General features: G+C 41.2%; 1 protein-coding gene across 4 annotated transcripts in view; it reads left to right on the forward strand.

Annotated features, from left to right (window-relative positions):
• The window catches only part of znf536 (zinc finger protein 536), a 281,952-nt gene extending 258,010 nt beyond the window's left edge, over positions 1-23,942 (forward strand). For 3 of the 4 annotated variants that reach the window (XM_031290669.2, XM_035999791.1, XM_035999788.1), the window contains one exon: positions 22,312-23,941. In XM_031290669.2, the coding sequence (XP_031146529.2) occupies positions 22,312-22,589 (278 nt within the window). In that variant the 3' untranslated portion in view covers positions 22,590-23,941. Of the gene's footprint in view, positions 1-22,311 lie in introns of all 4 variants that reach the window. The other variant, XM_035999792.1, reaches the window with a different exon arrangement.
• Positions 23,943-26,189: the final 2,247 nt, after the last annotated feature.

Genomic DNA, 26,189 nt, shown 5'->3' on the forward strand with positions numbered 1-26,189 from the left:
AACACACCAGCTACATGTGATTCTGTGTAGACTAAAAACCAACTGTAGATAACGACACTACATGATTCAGTATCATACAGCAGATAGTAAATCAGATACCTCCTTCAGTGCCAATCCAACTGTTACTAGCCGATCTACAGTAGACTGTCACACACAGGATCATTTAAATGCAAATGTACAGACGTTACGGTAATATTCAGTGCTGGAAGAAGGACTTAGATCTTACGCCAAAGTAGCAATATAACTAAATATATTGAAGTTCTTTATTTCATGGTAAAGTATGGCTATATTATCAACAAAATGTACTAAAAGTATCAAAAGTAAACATACTTAGTGTATGTAGAAAATGAGTGTGCATGTACATTTTCAGGCTGTTCTCATTAACCATTCGTACACATAGCTACGAAAAGTAAAGCACTGTGATTTTTATTTCACATATTTATTGCTGTATGCACCACAGTGACTGGTAGCTGGGTGGGTCATAAAACATAGCCGGGGAGCCGGGGAGCGGAGTTCGCTTTCCAGGGAAAACACAACCCACGATCTTTTTCCTAAACTGATCTAGTCATTTTGGTGCCTAGACGTAACTGTCGTCGCCGCATGACGCTCACTTTTTGTCGGCTACCTGCCACAGCCCCTAAAAGGATTGTCACCTGGGGTTTCCCTGTACCCGACTTCTAGTAACCTTTTGTCGGCTAAACTCAACTAACAACAGCCGCTAATACTTCAGACAGCTCACGGAGCTGTCTGGTACATGTTTTGCAGCCTGAAAAAGAATTGAATGTAATTGATTTATTAATAAACCTGGAAAGATTAGGATAACATAAATGACTGTAATGTACAGAGAAATGCACATATTTTTTTATAGGATTATCTCATCTGTGATCAGAATGCACTATTCTATTATTACTAAAAACACTTCCATGCATATACGTATTTTTCCATGCATATATATTTCATATCCACTGCATACTTACTTAGTATCCATCTGTTGCTATCTCTTTGGTGTGTGTTCAGCTCTGCTGCAGTACTTCAGGATCACAGGTATTTATACTATGATGAATCAATTTTACACACCTGTGTGAAGTCATTGATTAGATCACTCAGAAGCACCTTTGCACAAATGCATTATTACGATGCTTATAATAAAAGAAATCAAAAACTTCATCCAATGTTCTCACACTTTTAAACCTTCGAACTGAAGTCCAAATGAACTGACACAGTTAGGGATCAGGGTTCAGAGCAGCAATATGACAAACAGGATCACTGTTTTTTCGTACTGAAAAGGCAGTGAAGAAGTACAGTCAGTAATGATCGCACATTTCAGGTATTTTATTGGTTAATTTCAATACAGTTTATTTTCCTTAAAGTGCTCATATTATGCTCATTTTCAGCTTCATAATTGTATTTAGAGGTTGTACCAGAATAGGTTTACATGGTTTAATTTTCAAAATGTTGTAGTGCACATTGCTGCAGCTCCTCTTTTCACCCTGTGTGTTGAGCTCTCTGTTTTAGCTACAGTGTGAGACATCTCACTTCTGTTCCATCTTTGTTGGGAGTCGCACATGCTCAGTAGCTAGGTAAGGACTACTAGCCAGTCAGCAGAGTATGAGGGCATGGCACGCTAGCAGCTAGACGAGCATTATAACGTGTATAAGCGACGCACGTTTGTCTCTGAAGTAAAGGCTGGACTACAATAGAGCTGTTTGGAGCAGTTTGTGAACAGTGTTTTCTGTTGGAGATGGTAAGGCCCTTTGGGGTGGACTTTGGGCTTTTTCACTTTGTAAACCTATAACATGCACAAAAAAGATACATAACACAATAAAGGAAAGGGAAAAAGGCAAACAGCATAATATGAGCACTTTAAGATTGAGTTCAAATGGGTTTACCAGAAGTAAAGACAGCATTCTTGGTCAGGCAGAAAATAGTGTCAGTTTGTAGTGTATAGTGGGCGACAGATCAAGATTTCAGTTTAAGGCGACAGCATCAAAACTACACTAACAAACACATTGTGTGTGTGAGAGGGTAGTTTTGGATTTTCAATAAGTTTTTATTTAATTTTAGTTTAGTTTAGTTTACAGAGTGTGATTGATAAGTTTTGTGTAAGTTTTTCAAAAAGGTTTAGTTTTAATTTATATAAATTTAGTTTTATTTTTGTAGTAGATTTTGTCAGGGCCAAGTATAATGTCTCAGAAGTATGTAGCTACATATACATACAAAATACTTACATACACATACACTATACCTTTATTTTACCAGGGAAAAATCACATTGAGATTAAAATCTCTTTTACAAGTGAGCCCTGGCCAAGAAGGCAGCACATAAAAATACACTTTAACATACAATAAATAACAGACAGACAGGGATGGACAGCAATAATAAATAAGAAAATAAAAACAGAAAATCACATTTCAAAAACAAGCGCAAACATGTTGATATAGTTGATGTAGGCGGGACTTGAATTCAGTATGTGAAATTAAAACCTGCAATTTTAGCTGATTTTGTAACTCATTCCATAAAGTTGGAGCACTTTAACAAAAACACTTGGTTGGAGAATGGTCTTAATGTTTAATCTTTGCATTCTTTGGTGTCCGATCTCAGCGGCATCTCATAACAAGTCCGTTCAATTTGTGTGGTTCAATGTCACGAGAGTTGACGGAAATTCATGCTGTCTACTTTTTTCAGTAGTGATGTAGCTAAAAAAACAAAACTGAAATGATGGAACTTAGGAAATATTTACACAAATCAGCTGTACCGGAAAGCAAGTGCTGTCTTGAGTGATCGGTCGCATCCCTTAAGGAATGATTTTAAGTTACTTCCGTCTGGTCGCCGGTATGCGGCTTTGAGATGGAAAACAAGACGCTATAAGAATACTTTTGTTCCAGCTGCAATTGAATTCCTAAATAATAAGAGAGAAGTTTTAGTACTTGTCAGTTAATATGGATAGAGGATATGTATGTGTTATGGCGCAGTCTGTCATGATGTCTATTTGTTTACTTGTAAATTTGTATGTGATTAGTTGTATGTTTTTATGTCTTTTATTTGGATGACCGAATTATTCTTTTTATCTGCAAAACAATTTTACCTGCGGGTATGAAATAAAATTAATAAAAAAACCTTAATTAATTTTTATTTTATTTTTTTTATTAGTTTTTGAAGTTTTAACCTGGCAATATAGTTTCAGATTAGTTCTTGAAGGTTTTAGTTTTTATTTAATTTCAGTTTACTACAAAATATTTTTCACTGCTTATTTTCGTTTTAGTTGACTATTAACACCCTGGTGCCAGTATAAATTCATTTTGTAAAGCAGTTCCCTTATCATGACAGTTAACTCCAACGCAAAGTTTCCTCCCCACACAGCTCAGCTGACTCTGCTTATCAAGGGAAGAAATAATTTACGGTTGATCTGCGGCGCATTGACGGAATCCATATTTGTGTTAACCTAACGTCAGGACCCCAAAGGCTGCTGTGCCGCTGGGAGGCTGCCCAGGTCAATGCCTTACTAATTTTTAAACGGATCAGCTGCACAGCACCAGATGTGGGGGGCCTCATGCCACGAATCTCCCAAGTCTGTTCCTAATAAAACTCACATCCGGAGAAAGTAACTGTTGGACTGGTTTATATCCACACACACACACACACACACACACACACACACACACACACACACACACACATCACTAAGGATGTTTCAGATGGAAAGCAGGAACAGTCAGGATATTACTTGCTTTGTTTGTGTGTGTGTGTGTGTGTGTGTGTGTGTGTGTGTGTGTCTGTGTGTGTGTGTGTGTGTGTGTGTGTGTGTGTGTGTGTGTGTGCGCGCGTGTGTGTGTGTGTGTGTGTGTGTGTGTGTGTGTGTGTGTGTGTGTGTGTGTGTGTGTGTAGATATAAACCGGTCCAACAGTTACCTTTTCTTTGTCATCCCTAATACATTTGAGTAGGTGTGTGTCTCCGTGTAACGGCGCACATGTGTCTGATTAAAGAACACATTAGGTCATGTTTCATTCCATCCGGCCTGTCGTGTGTGTGTGTGTGTGTGTGTGTGTGTGTGTGTGTGTGTGTGTGTTGCTGTTCGTTGTTCAGCTGAGCAGTTTCAACATTTGAAGCGGCCTCTTTCACAGTGTGATGAACACCGCTCTTTGCCCTTCATTTAACTTCCTCTCTCGTCATTTTCTCTGTCTCTCCCCATGTCTTCCAATTCTCTCTCTCTCTCTCTCTCTCTCTCTCTCTCTCTCTCTCTCTCTCTCTCTCTCTCTCTTCAGTATCCATTTCCTCTCATTTTCCACCATGGCATGTTGTGCAGCCGTGGCTGTAAGCACATGTTTGTTCATGCATGCCGGCATGTTGTATAATTGTCTGCGTGCCTGTGCGTCGACGTGTGGATTGATGTGTTTCAGATGACGCTCTGCAGCGGTTTGCAGTTGCCAGCGTTTGGTTGGTCACCGGGCAGATGGTGACCTGCAGATGAACCCGTTTTTCTGCTCATTTGTTCAGCTGACTCTAATTTCCCCTCCTCCTTTACATTAGAACGGCTGGGGTTCTTGCAGTGCAGTTCTCTGGTTGGACCACTAGAGGGCACAACAGACCAGGTTTTGGTGCAGACTGTGCCGGCGGTGGAGGGTACGGGCCTCCTCTGAGGAAGTTGCATGTTGCATTGCAAAGAGAAACACAGAATGTGTTCTGTGAATTTGTGGGGGTTTAGCAACCTTGTACTGTTTAAATGTCGCTACTTGTAGACCAACAAAATCACAAAATAATGACAAGTTTATTGTCCACATCAGAATTTCATTTGTGGCAGTGTGCAGTAGGCACTTTACAGAAAACAAATAACTGATCAGTTAACTGCATAATCCAAATGCCTATGTGTTCTTGTTTTATGTTCATATGTTGTATTGTGCTAGGGACTGCAGATGAAAAATAGCCTGTATTAAATCTGGCACATTTACATGTCGGACTCATGTTGTGCTCATGTTGATTATTGTGCGTTGTCCCTTTTATATAAATAAAAAAAAACAAAAAATAAATAAAAAATTACAGACTATTAATTGAATGATGCACATTTAAAGACAAAAAAACCCAAAATCAAATTAGAGACGTTTTGAGCAATAGGGGACTTGGACTTTTTTTCGACTTGTCTTTTTAAAAATCCTTTTTTTTTGTCTTCCTCCTCTTTAAGAGGAGGGTCAGAGAAGGAATCTAGGGAGAATCAGTGTCTTGCTAAAAGCAAGACAAAACGGACACCATGTGGGGGCGGCTGTGGCTTAGGTCAGTCCCATGTCCTTGTGTCTTTGGGCAAGACACTGAACCCCAAATTGCTGTTCATCTGATGAGTAGGTGGCACCTTGTATGGCAGCCTTGGCCACCAGTGTATGAATGTACAGTATGTATATGAATGGTGTATGAATGTGTGTGAATGGTTCCTGTACTATGTAAAAGCGCTTTGATTAGTCGCCATTAGGGCTGCACAATTAATCACAATTGTATCGAAATCGCAATATGAACTAGTGCAATATCCAAATCGCAGGGGGGCGCAATATTTGTTAAAGGCAAAATATGTGTCAAACCATTCATGCAGAGACATCCCGGGCCTACAAATTGTATCCTACAGACTAAAGAAAAAATCTTTGTTTGGTACAGATCCTCGCAAAAAATCACACTTCAATCATTTTTTTGTTTTAATTTTTCAATGAAAATGAGAATAATGATAAAAAAAATGATCATTCCCTCCAATATCGTGAATCATATCGCAATCGCAATATCAGTCAAAAATAATCGCAATTAGATATTTTCCTAATATCGTGCAGCCCTAGTCGCTAAGACTAGTAAAGAGCTATATAAATACAGTCCATTTACATATAGGTCATTGTTCATTCACTTCCTTCCTCTTTGTTGTCTGCTCTCTGCAGACACTCTCCAAACAGGTTCTCTTCCCCAACGCTGTTGCCCTCTCCATTTCCTATGTCTAACTAAAGATTTTACTTTTGGGAGTTGGGGTACATTTTTATTTCTGTTTAATACTAGTTTTCTGCCCCCCTCCATGTTTTGCTTGGGGGCAGATAGAGTCTTTTTACCCATATTTTCTTTTTTTTTTTTGTCCAGAAATGTGTTCTGCTAATGTAGTTGTAGTTTTGTTTTATTAAGTTCTTTCATTTGGTATTTTTCACCTTCTACTTGTGTCTATGGATATCATTATTTCATTATTGTAAATATTGTGAATACGCAAATAACCAGAACATAAGAAAGCCAGGGGCACACCAGCGTTACATGAAATCACTGCATTAGTTCACAAAAGTTTATTTTTGTAACTGAAGAACAAAATTAGGTTGGCATGTGTTCCTTTCTCCTTCCTCTAGATAGCCTCCAAGGGCTGTAACAAAGGGTCGCTTTGAACACGCAACCTGAACACACGCAAATGAAGGATCACTTCAAGTCCCAAACTAAATGTAAAATATTCTAAAATAAAGACAAAATCCCTGTCACAACACCCCCTCCCCCCCCCAGCAATTTGCACTACCCTATCCCACCCTACTGTTCTATTTATTTATTTACAAATGTACATACTGTAATTACACCTATACATAGCCATATTCTACTGCTCTTCATACTATTCATCCTGCACATACCCTTATTCTTACTACTCTTATAATGTTACCACACTGCACATTGCTGTACTATACTGTACATATCTGTCTATATGGTTCATACAAAAGATCCGTATTTACTCTGTTTTTCTTATTATATATTCTGCTGATACACTGCATATATCTATATTATTCTTACTACTATTATAATATTACGGCTACTACATTGCACATATCTGTAAATGTTGTTCATACATTGTTCATATTACATAGCCATATTTATTCTGCTCTTATAACACTGCAATATATTTCTTGTCCTGCCTATGCACCACCTGTCTACACTCTGTATATCACATAGCACTTTTCTGCTTTTGTTGCACTTCTGGTTAGACAGAAACCAGATTTTGTTGTTTTTGTACTTGTACTCTGCACAATCACAATAAATTAGAATCTAATCTAATCTAATTAAACTGGGCCTACTGACTGCTGTAACGTTAAATATGCAGTGATGACACTAGACTATATGCTGTATAAAATGCAACTTGTGCTGACAGAATTTGTCAATCAACAGCAAATGAATTCGCCATCAATACGATAATTGATGAATTCATTCCAAAATCCAAAAGGTCTCTTAAATGTGCAAATGTACAGTTTTTTCTCTGTTTTTATATAACTGTCATTTGACGAACTTTAGGTTTTGGACAAAACAAGCAATTTCAAAATGTCACTTTGGAGTCTGAGGAGGTGTAATGTGTCAGCATTTCTCACAGTTTTCTGACATTTTATAACCAAACAAGTAACAGACGATAAAAAAAGTAATCAATAGAATGATCGATAGAGAAAAAATAACTGTTAGCTACAGCCCTGGTTTTAAGCAGAACATATACTAAGAAATGCTAATTTGACAGCTTGTCCCCTCATTCTCATGCATCCTTCTGTTTCCTGTTTAGCATCTGTGCTTATGCATGTGGGTGTGTTAACGTCTGTGTGTGTGTGTGTGTGTGTGTGTGTGTGTGTTTGCGAGTGTGTTATGGTTCTCCCCTCTTTCTCTCTCCTGAGCTCTTATGAATCGATGATCATGTGGTGTAAGGGAGATAGATGGCCCCCAGCTCCATCTTGTCTCCTCTAATTGTAAAATATTAGTTACATTAGACTCTGGCCCATGATTAATGGAACTTATTTGGAAGGTGGACTCTCTCTCACGCACACATACTTTCTTGCTCCCCTCTCTCTCCCTCTCTTTGGGTTACCAACGGTCTCCAAAGTCTCTTCCTGAAAAGAATTGAGTGATTTCACTTAAAGCGGACAAATAGGCTTCCCCTGGTAGGGGAAGTGCAGGGGAAAAAGACAGGAAAGAAAGAAGGAGGAGGAGGAGGAGGAGAGGGAGAGGAAATGAGGAAGGGAGATAAGAAAGAGGGGAGAGCTTATGAAAGGGGGTAAATAACAGCTCTACCGGAGGAGGTTTAAAGGAGTTGTAGTGTTGGTTGGTTCCAAAGCGATTTAAGCTCCTTGGTAGATCATTCGGAGTTAGATTATTCGGTATGCGGGATCACATTCAAAACATGATCAAGTCTTGATCGTGTTTACAAGCTGATCTCTGTGAAAAAGGGATATTTTTGTCTAATGCTAATGTTACCTGCTGCCTCACAAAAACGCATCCAAAGAGGAGTTTCCAAGTCCAGACAGTTAAAGTTTGCACTGCGGTACAGGCAGTGGTGGGAGAAGTATTCACATCCTTTACTTAACCCTTGCGTTGTCTTCCCGTCGACCATTAACTTGTCCTTTTCGGGTCAAAACTGAAAATGAATTTTTTTAGGCACTTTTTTGAACGTTTTTGTCGCTTTTTTTTGGGATGCTTTTGGCGTTTTTTTTTAAAAATTTTGTCACTTTTTTCAATTTTTTTTTTAAATTCATCGTCAATCAACCTAATTTTAATGACATTTTATTGTCAATTTTCAAGTTTAAAAAAAGCTGAAATTATGAATTATTTTGACTAATAGTTAAATATATATATATATATATATAATAGAGGATGTTGAGTGGATCACAGACTTTTTTTCAATGGAAGTAATCATTATGGTTAACAGCGAAGAATGTTGTATGGGTTCCATACAACATGCATGCATCCACGTTATTTTTGGGCAATTTGGTTGACAGAAACCCATATTTCTGATATAAAAAACTTTGAAAACTTGGCACCAGGACAACACAAGGGTTAGGGTTAGGGTTACAAGTTACAAGTAAAAGTCCTGCAAAAATGTTACTTAAGTAAAAGTATGTAAGTATCATCAGGAAAATGTGCTTAAAGTATTAAAAGTAAAAGTACTCAATGCAGAAAAATCCTCCCATTTTAGAAACTGTAAAGGATCCAAACAGTTGTGTGTTTAATGGTCTAATCATTTCAGCTGGACTTGTAGGTCGTTATATTGTTGGGTAGTTAAATTTATAATATAACATCATATTTTATAACCTACATGTGTTTTTTGCGCAATAATCTTAATGTGTAAAGTAACTAAAGCTGTCAGATGAATGTAGTGGAGTAAAAAGTACAATATTTCTCTCTGAAATATAGCGGAGTAGAACGTGGCAAGAAGAGAAAAGACTAGAGTACAAGTACCTTAAATATATTCTTAAGTACAGTGCTTGAGTAAATGTACTTAGTTACATTCCACCACTGGGTAAAGGAGCAGTTGAGTTTTCTTCAGTTGAGAGAAACACGTGAATGTACGGACACGCAGACGTGATAATTCCTCTCCTCCTGTTTCCCACAAATTGGATGCAAGTCCTTGAGGACCACCTGGCCGGGGCAACGTGACACACACATTAACACACACACACACACACACACACTAATGACATTTTTTCCTCCCTTTTTTCTTCTTCTTTTAAGCAAGTACATATAAAGTTGTTGTGCTTTGTTCAGATGTTGTAATTCTTTTTTACTACATTTACATGGAATATACAGTTTAAGTGAAATTGATATTTTTTTTACTTTTGTCATTTTTTTATTCTTTTACATTGTATTTAAATTGTGCACACTAATATCATTTATACACAGTATATACTCTTAAACATTTGTACAGTTGGACAGTTGGAGTCCCTATGGCAGTGTGTGACTCAGTCTGTCTGACTGTTTGTCGCTCGGTGTTTTCTAACTGTTTCCCTAACTTTGAGCTGTTATCGCTGTGTATTGAGGTCAAAGGAAGTTCATGATGATTAATGCAGCAGAGCAGCCGATGCTCTTTGTGTCAGACTGTGAGTGAGAAGCAGGTGGCCGGCATATCTATCACCCTCCCCTGCCCCCCATTTTTTTGTTTTTTTTCCTCTTTATTGCTGAGAGACATGGATGACAGCCTACACACACACACACACACACACACACACACACACACACACACACACACACACACACACACACACACACACACTCACTCACATGCAGTTGGGCATCCATTATCTGTGTACAGTGACAGATCAGCAGCAAATTGTGCCTCCCTCAGTTCAGCAGGGACTCTGACTGAGGAAATATGAGGCGAGGATGGGTGTCTGGCCTGCGCGTGCACACACACACACACACACACACACATACACACACACACACACACACACATATACACACACACACATGCTGGGACCCTATACAATACATGACAAAAAATAAAGAATGTGAAAAATAATTTCTGGCTGGCTAAGTGAGTGGATGAGTGAAGGAAAACTTCACTGAAAGAGTGTTTGACTATGAGTGAGTGAATGAAGGCGTGACTTGAGTGTGTGACGCATACTCATTTGCTTAAAACAAATGAATACGCCAATATAAGAAAATTTAGCGAGCGGGTGAATATATATGAAAACTAGGCAATATGAGTGAGTTTGTAAGTGAGTGTGTGAGTGAGTGAGTGAGTGAGTGAGTGAGTGAGTGAGTGAGGGAAAGCACTGGAAGAGTGTTTGTTGGTTTGAATGAGTGACTGAGGGTAGAGAAGATATGTCTGTAAGCATGAAATAAAATGTACGTGATGGAGTCAGTGAGTGAAGAATAGTGAGTGAAACCGAGATAATGTGTGAGTGAGTGAACGAGTGTCTTAGTTAATGAATGAAAGAAATAGGAGTTAGTGCATGAATGAGAAAAACAATGCGAGTGGGTGAGTGAGTGATTGAGTGAGTGAGTGATTGAGTGAGTAAGTGAAAGAACATATGAGTCAATTGGGTTCAGCTCGTTTCATGTTTTTAATTCATTTGTTTTGTGTGTATATCTGTATGTGTGTGTGTGTGTGTGTGTGTGTGTGTGTGTATGTGGGGGGTATGAAAAAGAAAAAAGCAGTAGACTCCAGAAAAGAGCGGTAAAAAGTGAAAATAGAACAAGAAGAGATGAAGACGGAGAGGAAGGAGAGGAGCTGCTATTTTGGGTTCTTATTAACAGGTCCTACTGGTACAGCAATTAATAATCTAGTTCAGTATTTAACATGGGACCTAGTCCCTGGTGTGGACGCTTTAGCTGGCTTTGATGCTGAAAGAGCTCCCCCTCTCCCCCCCTCTCCCCCCCACAGTTCCTCTCCTCTCCTTAAGTGCCTCCCCTGGTGTTATTTGCGTGTTGGTTTTCTCTAGTTAAGCTAGGAAACAGACCAAATAGCTATTCCCCAAACTTCAGGCCAATTTCCTATCTACACGCCAGCTCGTTGAGGGAAATGCTCTTAATTCATCAGAGGGAATCTAGAGGAGGATAAATTCCCTTCAGGCTGTTTGAAGTAATGTAAATGTATTTATTTTTGGAGAGGGTAAGGGGTGTGGAAGGAGTTTAAAAAAAATTAGAACAGTTATTATTTTCGCTGCTTTTTGCGGATGATGTGGTCCTGATGGCATCATCGGCCTGTGACCTTCAACACTCACTGGATCGGTTCGCAGCCGAGTGTGAAGCGGCTGGGATGAGGATCAGCACCTCTAAATCGGAGGTCATGGTTCTCAGCAGGAAACCGATGGAGTGCCTTCTCCAGGTAGGGAATGAGTCCTTACCCCAAGTGAAGGAGTTCAAGTACCTTGGAGTCTTGTTCGCGAGTGAGGGGACAATGGAGCGGCGCAGCGGGTGCGGTATTACACTCAATTTATCGCACCGTTGTGACGAAAAGAGAGTTGAGCCAGAAGGCAAAGCTCTCAATCTACCGGTCAGTTTTCGTTCCTACCCTCACCTATGGTCATGAAGGCTGGGTCATGACCGAAAGAACAAGATCCAGGGTACAAGCGGCCGAAATGGGTTTCCTCAGGAGGGTGGCTGGCGTCTCCCTTAGAGATAGGGTGAGAAGCTCAGTCATCCAGGAGGAGCTCGGAGTAGAGCCGCTGCTCCTTCGCGTCGAAAGGAGCCAGTTGAGGTGGTTCGGGCATCTGGTAAGAATGCCCTCTGGGCGCCTCCCTAGGGAGGTTTTCCAGGCACGTCCAGCTGGGAGGAGGTCTCGGGGAAGACCCAGGACTAGGTGGAGGGCTTATATCTCCAACCTGGCCTGGGAACGCCTCGGGATCCCCCAGTCGGAGCTGGTTAATGTGGCTCGGGAAAGAGAAGTTTGGGGTCCCCTGCTGGAGCTGCTACCCCCACGACCCGATACCGGATAAGCGGACGAAGATGATGATGATGATGATGATGATAGTTATTATTTAAAAAAAAAAAAGCAATGGACACAAAGCTATGCAGTCATGCTGGCCACATTTCCCACAAGTCTTTAACACGAAGAAAAGCCTGTTACACACTCTTACACTTTGACTTTTTCTATTTTTTCAAAGCAAACAAAGCCTGACTGTTTAGGGATGTGAAGTCAAAGAAAAACATTATTCCAGTACAAACAGATAAAGCTGACCTGTCAACTGATACCACGACACAATTTGCCATCAACGTCCCGCCACTTCTTCTCAGAGTCCTAACTCAGTCAAATCGAAACACAAAGACAGCATACACACACTGCTACAATCAACATGATCTACTATTTACAGTGCAGGCAGGATCTCAAATGTCCGTAGATGATACATGTCCACAAATCCAATTATAAATCACATAAAAAAGCACATTTAGAACTTCCAACAAGTCCTCCAAACCAAACGTTTATTCCTAACCCTCTAAAACGACCAACAGGAGCGTTTAATAAATTAGCGCCCCCTAGCTGTGACAGGAAATACGACCTCATATCTAAACCAGAGACCATAACGGTCGGTGTTTTAAACACGTCGTTAACGTTGTGAAACAGTCACAGTTTGGTTAGGTTTAGGCACAAAAACGACTTAGTTATGTTTAGGCACCAACACCAATTACTTAGGTTTAGAAAAAAAATCGTGGTTTGGGTGAAAATCAAATGCTACTTCACTTGTGGTTACACACTTGACGACGTATGTGACGTAGCTTTGTTTGTTTCGTAAAGTAAAAAGGACTCAACCCACAGTCTCCTGGGTGAAAGTTTGTTTCATTGTTTTTGGTCGTGATGTCGGCTTAGCGTCGCTAGCGTTCGCCTTAGCTAACTCCTTCACCACTAACGGAGCGAGCTGGAAAATCAAACTGTTCCCGAACCAAATGAGGAGGAGGGCCACAACATCATGGCCACCAACAAAACTCAGCAAAGATTGTTCTTGCTCGGGCTTTAACTTCTGGATATTCGGCAGCGTTGCCACAACGGACCGAATGGCTTCGCTCGCATCTTTCTCCTCCGCCATTACGGAACTACAACTCAAACTAGCACATGACCTCAACGTCATCGTTCTCAGCCATTCCCTCTGTTCACTGATTGGACCGCCAAAGATTTGGCCGGAGAAAACCCAAGAATATACCGCAAACCCAGACGGAGTAATGAAGGAAAATGAAAATTGAGCAGAAGTACAGTACATAGGAGGGTGGGGCCAGGCTGACTCCCTGTGGAAATTTGACGCACTTATACTTCTTCACCTCACTTCCTGCTTTGCTCCCATCATAACTACTACGACCACTAGGGGGAAGCAGCCACTATAAACGTAAATAAAAGTCGTCATTGCTGCTTGGACAAACAACCTATGTGGGTTTTTTTGGGGGGAGGACAGTCTTGAACTTTAGACCTTGTCTCAGACTATTTACACAGTATCGAAATAATCCAGATGGTTGATGTGTGTATAGTGCAAAAGGGCAGCATGACTTTTAATGATGCAGATTTGCCAAAGTCTAAAAAAAAAAAAACATGTAAATGAAAGAGCCCTTTCCTCTTTTTTTCACATAAACAATTCAAATCAATTTTATTTTCATCTGGACCTCACCTCATTCCATACACAACCTCCTTTTTTTTTTTTTTAAATTACACAATATGCCCAAATGATCTTTTATGACCAGTGGCCTCATTACAGAAACTTCCTAAGTCTGAAATCCTATCTTATCTCAGTTTAAGATGACACTTAGGATTTTTGGTATTACAGAATCCTGTAATCCTTGATCTTATACGTTAGAAATTTAGCTATTACAGGAATGTCCTAATTTATGGATTTCCCACCTTAGGAATCAGTACTGTTGTTTGTTCTGTATGGCTGGTCCGCCTTAAAGGTCAGCCCACCTTAAGTGAGCCTGAGCTGAAGTTGTTGTTAGCTCATTGGCTAACCCGCTAACCCCCTTCATTTTAATCAGCAGATGGCAGCAAGACTTGGGAACTTGGCTTGGGTCTTGAGGAGTTGCTGTAGCCTTTATTCACAGATGGATATAGCACTCGATCTACCGGTCAATTTTGGTTCCTAACCTCACCTATGGTCATAAAGGCTGGGTCATGACCGAAAGAACAAGATCCAGGGTACAAGTGGCCAAAATGGGTTTCCTCAGGAGAGTGGCTGGCGTCTCCCTTAGAGATAGGGTGAGAAGCTCAGTCATCCAGGAGGAGCTCGGAGTAGAGCCGCTGCTTCTTTGCGTCGAAAGGAGCCAGTTGAAGTGGTTCGGGCATCTGGTATGGATGCCCCCTGGGCGCCTCCCTAGGGAGGTGTTCCAGGCACATCCAGCTGGGACTAGGTGGAGGGAATATATCTCCAACCTGGCCTGGGAACGCCTCGGGATTCCCCAGTCGGAGCTGGTTAATGTGGCTTGGGAAAGGGAAGTTTGGGGTCCCCTGCTGGAGCTGCTGCCCCCGCGACCCGATACCGGATAAGCGGACGAAGATGGATGGATGGATGGATATAGCACTGCTACGTTCACAGCTATAAAGTTACTGCTAACTTCATACTCACCAACAAATGTACACACACACACACACACACACGACACCACAACAGTTATTCCTTAAAGGAGTTTGCTAAAACATTTTAGTTTGAAAAATATCCCCAATGCTTTGGCCTGGTGGGAAGTCAGTTTGCGCAATACAGAAACCCAAGCATGACAGTGTGGGTGCCGATGAATAATCAAATTTACAGTTATAGTTAGGGTTTCTTAAGGTACAGATAGATAAGATAGGAGGTCTGTCACAAGATAGGATACACCCATGAGTTTAGGAATTGCTTCTATAATAGGAAAATAGGATCCATCATATCTTTGAGTCTTACTTTTCTCTAACTAAAAGTATAATAGCAGCAGAAAACAAGCAGTATAGACAATTAGAAAAAAATTATGGGTTATAGTCTTAATCCCGGTATGAATCCGAATGGAGCTAACAGATACATATCCATTAACAAAAGAGGATTTATGATTTCAAAACTATTTTTTGAGTGTAGATGTGATGTTGTACGTGTGTGTGTGTGTGTGTGTGTGTGTGTGTGTGTGTGTGTGTGTTGCTGCAGTTTGCTGAGTAATCTGGGAGCTACAGCATAAATGCAGGTTATTGGACAGATGGTTTAGCACATTTAATTGCTCACACCTTCTGTGTGTCTCTGTCTCTCTGCCTACAAACTCTCTATCTGTCTGTATCTCAGTCTCTTTTTCTGTCTTTGTCTTTTCACACTAAAGGCTTCCTTAAATAGTCATGAACTTATATTTCCTTCATAAGTTTCTGCTATACACTTGGTTTAAATGTGTATCTGTGTGTATACAGAACCTGTCAAATGTTGGTTAGTTCAAAACACACACGCACGCACACACGCACGCACGCACACACACACACACACACACACACACACACACACGTACACACACATGTTTCCCCAGGTTTCTCCCTCCTTACTTAAATACATATTGCAGAACCATGAATGCACATATAGATACAAATTGAAGCATGCTTTAATGTGCACATATGCAAACCCATGCACACAGAAACACGATGCCACACATACACGCATACAGAGGCACCTAAAGACCACGAACAGCGCCTGGGCTTTCAACCAAAGCTGCCGTCCTTAAATGCCATTCGATGCCAGCGCTGCCATCTGTTGCCGACTTAAGATAGCTCTTCCCACCAGACGCAGGCGAGATCACACTTTTCCAAGTGTATTCTTCACATATGGCCACAAACCGTTCAATGTAAGCACAGTTTGGGTAAATTATAACTTCAATGCAATAACTGTCTATCTCCTGTCACTCCTCACTGTCACTTCAAAACCAAACAAAGACAATTTAATCTTGAAAGCTACGTGTTTGTGAAATCATTCTCACAGTGGAATACAGAAAATGCAAATAAGAGGGAAAAAGAAAGACAGGGTAAAAGAGACCTCAAGCGAATGAAGTTTATCCTCATTTTACCTTCAGCAGAGTGTGTGTGTGTGTGTGTGTGTGTGTGTGTGTGTGTGTGTGTTGGGGCTGTGTGTTGTTGATGTACCACACTACTGCCACAAACATGCCCATGTTTCGCCTGCCACACATGCACACCCCCACCCACCTACTCACTTACCCCGTAGCCTGCTGTAATGATCTTATCTTTACCAATAAACACACACACACACACACACACACACACACACACACACAAACTGAATCCTCTCCTCCTGCCCTCCTCCTCACTTCCTCTACCCCTTTTCCTCTGATCTCCATGCAGAGGGCCTTAGGGGGTTAATTAACAGGCTTAGATAATGCCACACTAATGAAAGCAAGACCACTGTTCTGTCTCTCTCTGTGTCTCTCTGTCTCTCTCTGTGTCTCTCTCTGTCTCTCTCTCTCTCTCTCTCTCTCTCTCTCACACACACACACACACACACACTCTTTATTTCTCTATCTATGCATCTCTTTCCCAACCAGAATCATGCAATATCACTGCAACTTCTAAGGGTACTGAGCTGGGTTTGTTACGTCTCATGGAACCCAGACATATCACACAGTCAGAGGTTCATACAATTCTTTGTGGGAAAATGTTTTGATAAAGTCACCAAATTGTCAGGCTGTTCTCATGAGGGGTGAGTCCTAAAACACAGGGCTTTCCAGCTGTTCCAAGAGGCTTTTTAAAGACTTTCCTTAGCTTAAGAAGTAGGAGAATTGTCTCAACACATGAAGGAACACTTAATCCTCCAGTTTATCAGGAACATTCAAATAGTTTTTGTTTCTACTGGAAAGGAAGGGTATGACAAATTGTCATCTAAAAAGTAACTAAAGGTGTCAGACAAATCTAGTGGAGTAAAAAGTACAATATCTGTCTCTGTGATGTAGTGGAGTAGAAGTATGTAGTAAGTTGCATAAAAGAAAAACAGCAAGTGGTTCACATTTATATATACTAGCATATACTATTAAAGGTCCAATGTGTAGGAATTTGTCCCATCTAGCGTTGAGATCATATAACGCAATCAACTCTCTCGCACCACGCAGTTCAAAGTATGTGTTACAGCTATGGTAGCCTTCACGCTTCAAAAAGCCGGTCTCTTGCTCTTTTCAATATCCTTTTTCTTTTTCTGGGCGAATAAGAAGACTCCTGTTCCTGAAATTTGGATTTTGAATAAGTGTGGTCCTCCATGTTTCCTTCTTCAAACGCATTTGCAATTACAATTGTAAAATTACAATTTACAATCCCTATTCTGCTTGTTTTTGGGCTGTGTTAAACTAAAGCAATCACATACAAAAAGGTCAACCTCTTAGCTATAGTTTAAAGCAAGGAATCCTATTTAATCCAGTTCTACCGAACCAACTACTGTAATAAGCTGTGTTAAATATAAATAACTAATAATGGCAACTTTGGCCTACTGAACGCCTGTGTGTGTGTTTGTGTGTGTGTGTGTGCGTGCGTGCATGCGTGTGTGTGTGTGTGTGTGTGTGTGTGTGTGTGTGTGTGTGTGATTGTGTGATTGTGTGATTGTGTAAGAGAGATAGATGGCCTCTCTTTCATTTTTAATCCATACCAACATTATAGCCTGTGTGTCTCTAAATTGCTCTGCAATTTCATTGTCGACATTAACTTAAGTTTACACATCCTATCCAAACTTTTTTCAAGCCATGCAATTCAAACCACAATCTCTTGCTTTTCACCTAAACAACCTCCCCGGGGATAAAAAAACGAACTTGATTTGTATTTATTTTTAAAGTCCATGGAGACAAACAGCAAGTAAGCAGGGAGAGGGGAAAAAAAGAATGAGTTGAGTTGTTCGGGGGGCATAACTCGCTCTCCCTAAGTGTAAAATGGGATGAGATATTCTGCCTCTCAGACTTAACGTAATGTAAGAGAGTGTGAAATTAAACTGCACACGAATAAAAGGGACCGTTCATTGTGTGCCGCCGACTAGCTTATCTGGAAATTCAGACAACTGGAACATCCAAAGCCTCCAAACTTGTAGCAATCCCCTTTGTGTGGCTCCAGAGCAAACAATGTAATATCAGAAAGCCGGAGAGGCTCCAAATCCTGTGTCAGATTGCCAAACACAAAGTAGCTGCATCCTCGCATCAAGCCTGTCTGTGTGTATACTTTAGCGTGCACGTGTCCGTCTTTATACAATATAAGTAGACTGTGCCCTCACTCCCACTACCCCCATGTGTATGCCAGTGAATACTTCAAATAGATTGTTTCCTCTTTAATTTCTGGCCTTTTACCTATTGATATTCCCTGCACCTATCCCTGTGCCTCTTTTAAACCCCATATGTTAATTTGATTTAGAGCAACTCAAATTGAATAAGAAAAAGAAAAAAAGAAAAGAAAAAAGAAAATGAGGGTAACGGCAAATGTACTGTTATTAATAACCTAAAGTACTAAGGCTCAAACTGTCTCCCTAGATTCTGCCCCTCCCTCTTCCTTCCTCCCTCCCTCTCCACTTTGTTTTGTCCTCCCTGTCTGTCTGTGAGTGAGTGAGCTAAGTGAAGTGGGTTATGATGGCGGTGTAATCGGCATCCCTCAAACAAACGGCTGGTGCTATTAAGGGCCATTGTGTTTGCTGCAGTGATGATCAGATTCAATCTAGGGAGAACATTCTGTGCTGGAGCTATGGCAAGGGGGGGAGATAGAGAAAAATACCTCGCCTCGTTCCACTCTGCTATTGTGTTCAGGGGACTAGATGTATGCACGCTCTTCATAAGATGCATATCGACTCAGGGAGCTGCAAAAGTTTAGTTCAGATGAATTTGTCGGAGCTGTGTGACTGCACAAAGTGAGGCAAGTATTAAGTGTTGGGTAATGTCTTCAGGATGTATTTGTTTCAATAAGGAGCTCGGCAGTGCTGCTGGTGTGTTGCAGATGAGAAAATCACTTTTCCTCTCCTCTTTGTCCTCAACTTTACCCTTCTTCTCCCAGTGTCTCTTCCTCAGTCTAATCTTTCATGTTGTTAACACAGCCTCATAAGTGCCAGTGGAACCCTGAAGGCCGGAATAGTTGCATTATGCCCAGAGGGGTGGAGGCTCAAGTTACAGTAGGGTTATAGGCCAATATATCAGGATTCTTATTGAATATCAGTCAGTCAATAATACACTGTTGGTATGATGGAGCAGCAGCAAGGATCAAGTGATTGCTTCGTAGTAAGAAGATTTGGCTGGTGCTTTTTCGTGTGGAATTTGCATCTTGTCCCCATGTCTGTATCGGTTTCCTCCTCCACAGTCGAAAAAAGCATTCAGGTTCCATAAATTACAGACAAAATTGCCTGTAGGTGTAAGTGTGAATGGTTATCTGTCTGAATTTCAGTCAGCCAACTCATGTGGAATGGACTATTATGTGAATGTAGAATAAATACTGCACATACTTATTTATAGGCCACAGTAGGAATCGAGGAGTAGATAATAACTTCCCCCCCATGGGATCATAGAGTCAGAGCCTACATGTGTATGCTTGGAAGGATGTGGGGCTTTTCAAATGCTTTGGCAACAATTATTTTATCATCTCGCAAGGTAAACAGTAGAATAACCTCATTCAGGTTACAAAGTAATTTGCCGGGAATGTGGCCTCGTATTTACACTGTCTTTGTTTAATGTAGTGTTGCTTCAACTTCAGTTCAATGTTTTGGATGGAGGATGACATGAATTGGTCCCCATTGTTGATGATCGGAGTTCCTCAAAGACCACTGCTATGTAACAATCTCTAGAGGTTCTACAATTACATGTCATCAATGTACTGTATTCAATAGAGGATTTAATTACACAGGGCGTCAATGAAATGTTTTACTGTCACGTCGATGCTGCTTTAGAGCGTGTTCTCCTTTTTTAAGAGCACCGAACAGCAGTTCTAAATCACTGACATCAGCCCTATGAAACCAAAAGGTACCCTATGGATTTTTGGACCACTCATAACTAGGGTTGGCCATCATTTGGATTTTAACGATTCTGATTCCAGTTGCGATCCTTCTTTTCGATTCCGGTTCTTTGAGGGGTGGAGTTGAAACGGGTCACATGCTTATTTCACAAATAAGAGGAAAGTTTTATTTTGATTCAATGGTGGGTTGCAGTTTAACCAGGCTTTTACAACGTAAAATAAAGCCACACTAGAGCGCCGCTTACTGTGCTCCATGGCTGCAACGCAACAAGCGCCTGGCCGCTACTGAAACCAAAACTTATGCATGTTAAATTTGGAACCCATGATCAGATTTTAAACCAAATCCTGCAAAAGATTCCAAACGATTCCAATAAAGAAACGATTCTACTGGAATCATAATTTTTGAAACGATTCCAAGTAGGAATCGGTTCTCGATGCCCAACCCTACTCATAACTCAATAGAGCATTGTTTTAATGCACAGATATCTCGTGCCACTGATCGACAGGTGATGGTAAAGAGTAGTAGTAGTGATAAGTAGTAGATAAGTAGCAATCATGGATGTAAACAAAAAGCTTTACAAATGTTTCATAAGGAAGAAAATGTATTCAACCCATTTGATAGGCAGCAAAGATACCCCAAACCCAAAACGTCCATTTACAACAATGACACCGAAACAGTCCAAGGACTGCTGATAAGTATGCCCTTTGACAAGGCATGTAACATCTGACTCTTACTGTAAGTGATACTAACAGTAAAATAAATTGTCAGTATTGGTTGGATTCCAGTGCCCTTAATGGAGAGCTTTTTTAATCTTGATCGCTATAAGTATGTGAGTACTGTCGATAGCAAAAAAAACGAGCCGAATCGGTGCTAGCAATATGGAGCTGCTGCAGCTAATGCCGAGAGCTTCCACTTAGCTAAAACGGCAGTTTTGGGGGCATATCATAAAGAGTGCCTTTGTGCCTCTTTAACAGACACAAAATGCAATTAAAATGTCTGTGCAACATGAACAGGGCCCTTACATGACAACAAGATGCGTTTTCAACTCAGACATTGTTTAAATTCACCTACCCTTTTAGCTGCGAGCTGCCGTCTGGGATGAGTGAGTGTTCAGCCAGGCTTCGGTAATGATCATCAAGCAGCAGTTCTGTGTGTATTTGTAGCATATATATCCATTTTGTGTGCGATCCATCTGGCGTTGGTGAATAGTAGTCTCTGCAGTGGCGAACTGTGTGTTAGTTGCCTTAGCCAAGCTAGCAGGCCCGACCGGCATCCTTCTACTTCCAGCCCGCCTTCCCCGCCTGCCATGGCCAACAACAATCCACGGGCGCCCGCTGGTCTGGTGGATGTCCTCCAGAGGACGAAATTTTTGCGGCGAAAAAGTTTATTTCCCCCTCAAAAATAGGTAATTGAGCATTGTAGTGGTTATGATCATATCAGTGACTATGTAACTATATGGAAACGGGCAAAATGACACCTGTTTCTTGTAAAGTAACAGGTGTAAAGTTACTCAGACAGTAACAATGTCTGAGTTGAAAACGCATCTTGTTGTCATGTAAGGGCCCTGTTCATGTTGCACAGACATTTTAATTGCATTTTGTGTCTGTTAAAGAGGCACAAAGACACTCTTTATGATATGCCCCCAAAACTGCCGTTTTAGCTAAGTGGGAGCTCTCAGCATTAGCTACAGCAGCTCCATGTTGCTAGCACCGATTCGGATCGTTTTTTTTGCTATCGACAGTACTCACATACTTATAGCGATCAAGATTAACGTAAAAATTGCCCAGAGTTCTCCTTTAACTCCAAGCAGCTGTTAACTCTGGTATTTGCTAAAAAAAAATGATTGTGTGAAGTTGTCTATTGGGATCAGTGTTTCTCAAATGTTCTTACGTTACAAACCTGTAACCACAAACGCATTAGCCCCCCAAACTATTGACCCAGTGGCGCCCATGTGGGAGAATGTTCGTTGTGTCTTCCTCTGCCTACACTGCACATAGAGAGTTCATTGGGTGAGAGAAAGCCTGTGATTGGAAAAATCATTCTCAGACATCTTCTATTAGGGGTAAATCTCTAGCAAATTAGATTATAGTGACATGGGGACCCCCAAGGACCCTGTCTGAGACCTATTGGTTTAGCTTAAAATGGTTACAATATTCTCTTGTTCTGTTTCTCTCTCCAGGACAGAGACCATTCAAGTGCAGTTACTGCCCCTACAGTGCCTCCCAGAAGGGCAACCTGAAGACCCATGTGCTGTGCGTGCACCGCATGCCGTTCGACAACAGCCAGTATCCTGACCGACGCTTCAAGCGCTCCCGTCCCGAGTCCGACGCCCCAGAAAAGAACCCTGAAGATGCAGCTGGTGGTTTTACATTTAATCAACCAATGACAGGAGCAGATGGAAGCCATGGGACTGATGGGTCGTTTGCAGGGGAGGCCACATTTCGTCACCAGGACTGAAGCGGCCGTGTTGGTTACTAACAGCCAGGAGGGAGGTGTATGTCCGTCTTGGACAATGCATTATCTGAACTTGTATCGTCAGACAAACAATCCCTGATGCACATTAATGTTGGTCACTATGGGAATCGTCTCCAACAAAACTGTGCTGGAGACCCCTAACACATCGACAAGCCAATGAATTGCTGGCGGACAGCACTGTGAATAGACCACGCTTCCTACGTACGTTACAAACACAAGTAAACATACCGTATGTGTGTTATTGGAAGTCTGTGAACACTTACTAAGAACACATTATAATCTATGTATTGGTGATGAGGTGATTCAGCATTTTTGTTTTTTTAACAAGACGTGTGCAAGTGTGCAAGAATGGAAAAGAAAATGAGTTAAAAACTGTTAATGAAATTGTAGTTTTCAGACAAATCATGAAGGAAAGGAGGCCATGAAGAAAGAAGGAAGCCAGATAAAAATCATTAGACTTTCCTCCCAAAATAATGCTTTTATCAGAAAAATGATCCGTTTAAAGGATTGAGCAGAAAAGTTATTGTCGGGAAGATGGAGGAGGCGGTGGAGGAAAAGGAGGGCTTTTCAATGCACACCACCACCACCACCAACCCCAGCCACCCCAGAACATAACACCAGTGGCTGCCATTTTCCCAGTGTGAGTGATGAACACTGTATGTGTGTGTGTGTGTGTGTGTGTGTGTGTGTGTGTGTGTGTGTGTGTGTGTTGGAGGGTCAGTGGCGGCGATGGTGGCGTGTGTGTCAGGGATAGAGGGGAAAAGGAGGGGGTGCATTGGTGCCAGACTGACTGGAGCTGTCATCGCAGAGGAAATCAATTCAACAACACACACACACACACACACACACACACACACACACACACACACACACACACACACACAAACACACACTTAGTCCTACAGTGGTAACCCGACCCTGGACGGTACGCCAGGGGGTCAAGTTGAGTCCCGTCAGCTGGCCAGAGCCCGTCAAGTCACCTCCTTCCCTCCTCCATTCTTCCCTCTTCTCTCACTCTCTCCAATGCAAGCCCAATCTGTTACAATGACCTGAAAAAAATACAACACAAATCAATCAGTGGTGTATTTAAGGCATCCATTAGCCGACGCTAAGGCTTGTTCTGCTCTGGTTTTGGCAATTCAATGTCCGGAGGTCACCTTACTGGCTCCACGTCAGAGAAGGACGGGGAGTTTTAGCTGATTGTGTTTTAGCTTGGGCCACTTTATGATGACAGATGACAGTTTGATACTTTGGCAAGTAGCTGGACCAAGCTGTGGGTTTTTTTTTTTTTTTTTTTTTTTACATGTGCTTCAGAAGGAAAGATCCAGTGGCCCTCATTTATCAAACGTGCGTACAACCAAAAACAGGCGTAGGACGGGCGTACGCCGATTCCTACGCAAAGCAAGGGATTTATCAATTTGAACGTGAGCGTAGGCTGCGATAAAATCTCACGTCTGGTCTGACTCAGTGTGGACTTGCGGTGCAGCATATAAAAAGTTTATCAGGAGAAGGAGAAGTCATCAGTTGATCACTTATCAGCAGTGGCAGATCTGGTTCTTTTAAAAGACCTCTATTCGCCGGTACAGTGCACACGTACGCGTACGGGCCACGGTGGAGTGCTCCATCGGATTGATTACGGGCAGATGGCTCATGGTCTTGTATCAGCAGGGGGACCCTACTATACACGGCAGAAAAATTCTGCAACATTGTTTTATCCTGTGGGGTTCTGGAGCCAGATGACCCGATGCCCAGATGCGCACTCTCCCTCACAGCTGTTGCCTGGTTCTGACCCATGAAAAAAACACGAGTAAAATAAAAGACACTGCATAAACTCCACTACTGTGTGTTTATTTAAATATACGTAAACCATGTAGGCCTAAGAGATTGCAATATAAGCCTGTATATTACTATGGGGACTATAGCATACATATGCCAAGGATGTATAAATTAAATAAACTTCAGCTGGAGTCCGATTTACCACGGCAACACTGTTCACTGCATCAGTGATCTCTTTCCATTTCTCATTCTTTCTACAGCCTTTAATAACAGCTTTCAGGCTGCCAAATCTACAAACGTAAGTGCAAGTGAACCTGAGATATCAGGATTTCAATCTCCACCTCTGAAAAGTGCCGCTTCTCAGCCGGATTACGTCTCACCATGTCGTAAATTGTAGGGTCGAGGCCTCAAAACCCAGAATATATAGGGGCGTGATATTTAAATTATAATCGTTTCCAGCCGCAGCATTTATCAATGTACGACCATTGTTACGCTCTGATTGGTGTGATACGAACGTTTCATGAATCACACGTGAAACCTGTCGTAAGAGGATTTCTGCGCTCATATCTGCGCTGGTTTCTACGTTAGGTTGATAAATGAGGCTATAGTATAACCAGCTGTGTTCTGTACATATAAAAATGTGTGTGACATCCCACTTAAAGTTCTCCTCACATGAAGAGTTTGACAAAAAAAAGCAGGATTAATCTCCTCCACTGACAAGCTCTTTTAAAGTTGCTACACAGGAGGGACATGACAAAATCTGATTATCATTCACATGCTTTAAGTCTCTTATTATACTACCTTTTATATAAAAATTATTACACAAGTTGTTGTTTTTTATTTTCAAAGGAGGCATTCTCTTTCTGTGTATAAATAGTGTTTTATTCATTTTGTATATATTTTCCTGAGGGGGGGGGGCAGTAACATAAAACACTGAAAACAGAATGTTTTTGGAGATTGTGAAATCAAGCTACATTGCTTAAAGGGAGACCGAAAACCCATCAACTTTGATTGTACTTTGTTGTGCCGACAGCTGGTGGTTACTGCTGGGCGAGGAGAAAAAGAAAGTATGGCGCTTTGTGTTGTGTCGGTATTGGTGGTAGGGGGTTGGTTGTTGTTAATGTTTTTCTGATAAAGAGAAATGATCCGTACTTTAAGAAAGTCAATATCTTCCCGCACAAACAAACAGGCAGTGGTGGAGAGGGCTAAACTCTTAAAACCCCAGGGCCACAGCTCTGCCTAAAGGAGTTTACAGTCCGACACAATGCACTCACACGCACGCACGCACGCACGCACGCACACAACAACAGGGTGAGAAATACAATCCTACTGCACGCATTGAGAGATGGAGAATGAAAGTGTAGAGGGAGAAAAGACAGAAAGGCAGAAAGAAAAAGAAAAGAGAGAAATAGAATAAGTTCAATGTTCTAGTGTGATTGTGGTTTTAATTGTGGCACTACAATTTGAAAATGTTGACCACACAGAAAGATGCAGTATTGGCAATACACGGGAAACGATATTTTATTTGCAATTCTTTGATTTTATTTTCGTAGCTAACAGGACAGTAGTTCTCACTGCCTAATAACTGAGTGTGTAGGGTCTGTAGGTTTCAACGCACTACTGTGTTCTTGGTCGCTGTAGCTTGCTTTTCTAGATGTGTATACATGTGTGCGCGTTGCAAACATTTCCATGTATTAACAAAAACTCAATAGAAAAGTTTTTTTTTAAAAAGTACACATTCCAATTTTTTTTTACTGAAGCATATGAATGGCGGTTTCATCATCTTGATCAGATGAGGCAACGTTT

Source organism: Sander lucioperca, chromosome 3 (genome assembly GCF_008315115.2).
Source record: "Sander lucioperca isolate FBNREF2018 chromosome 3, SLUC_FBN_1.2, whole genome shotgun sequence".
Taxonomy (NCBI): domain Eukaryota; kingdom Metazoa; phylum Chordata; class Actinopteri; order Perciformes; family Percidae; genus Sander; species Sander lucioperca.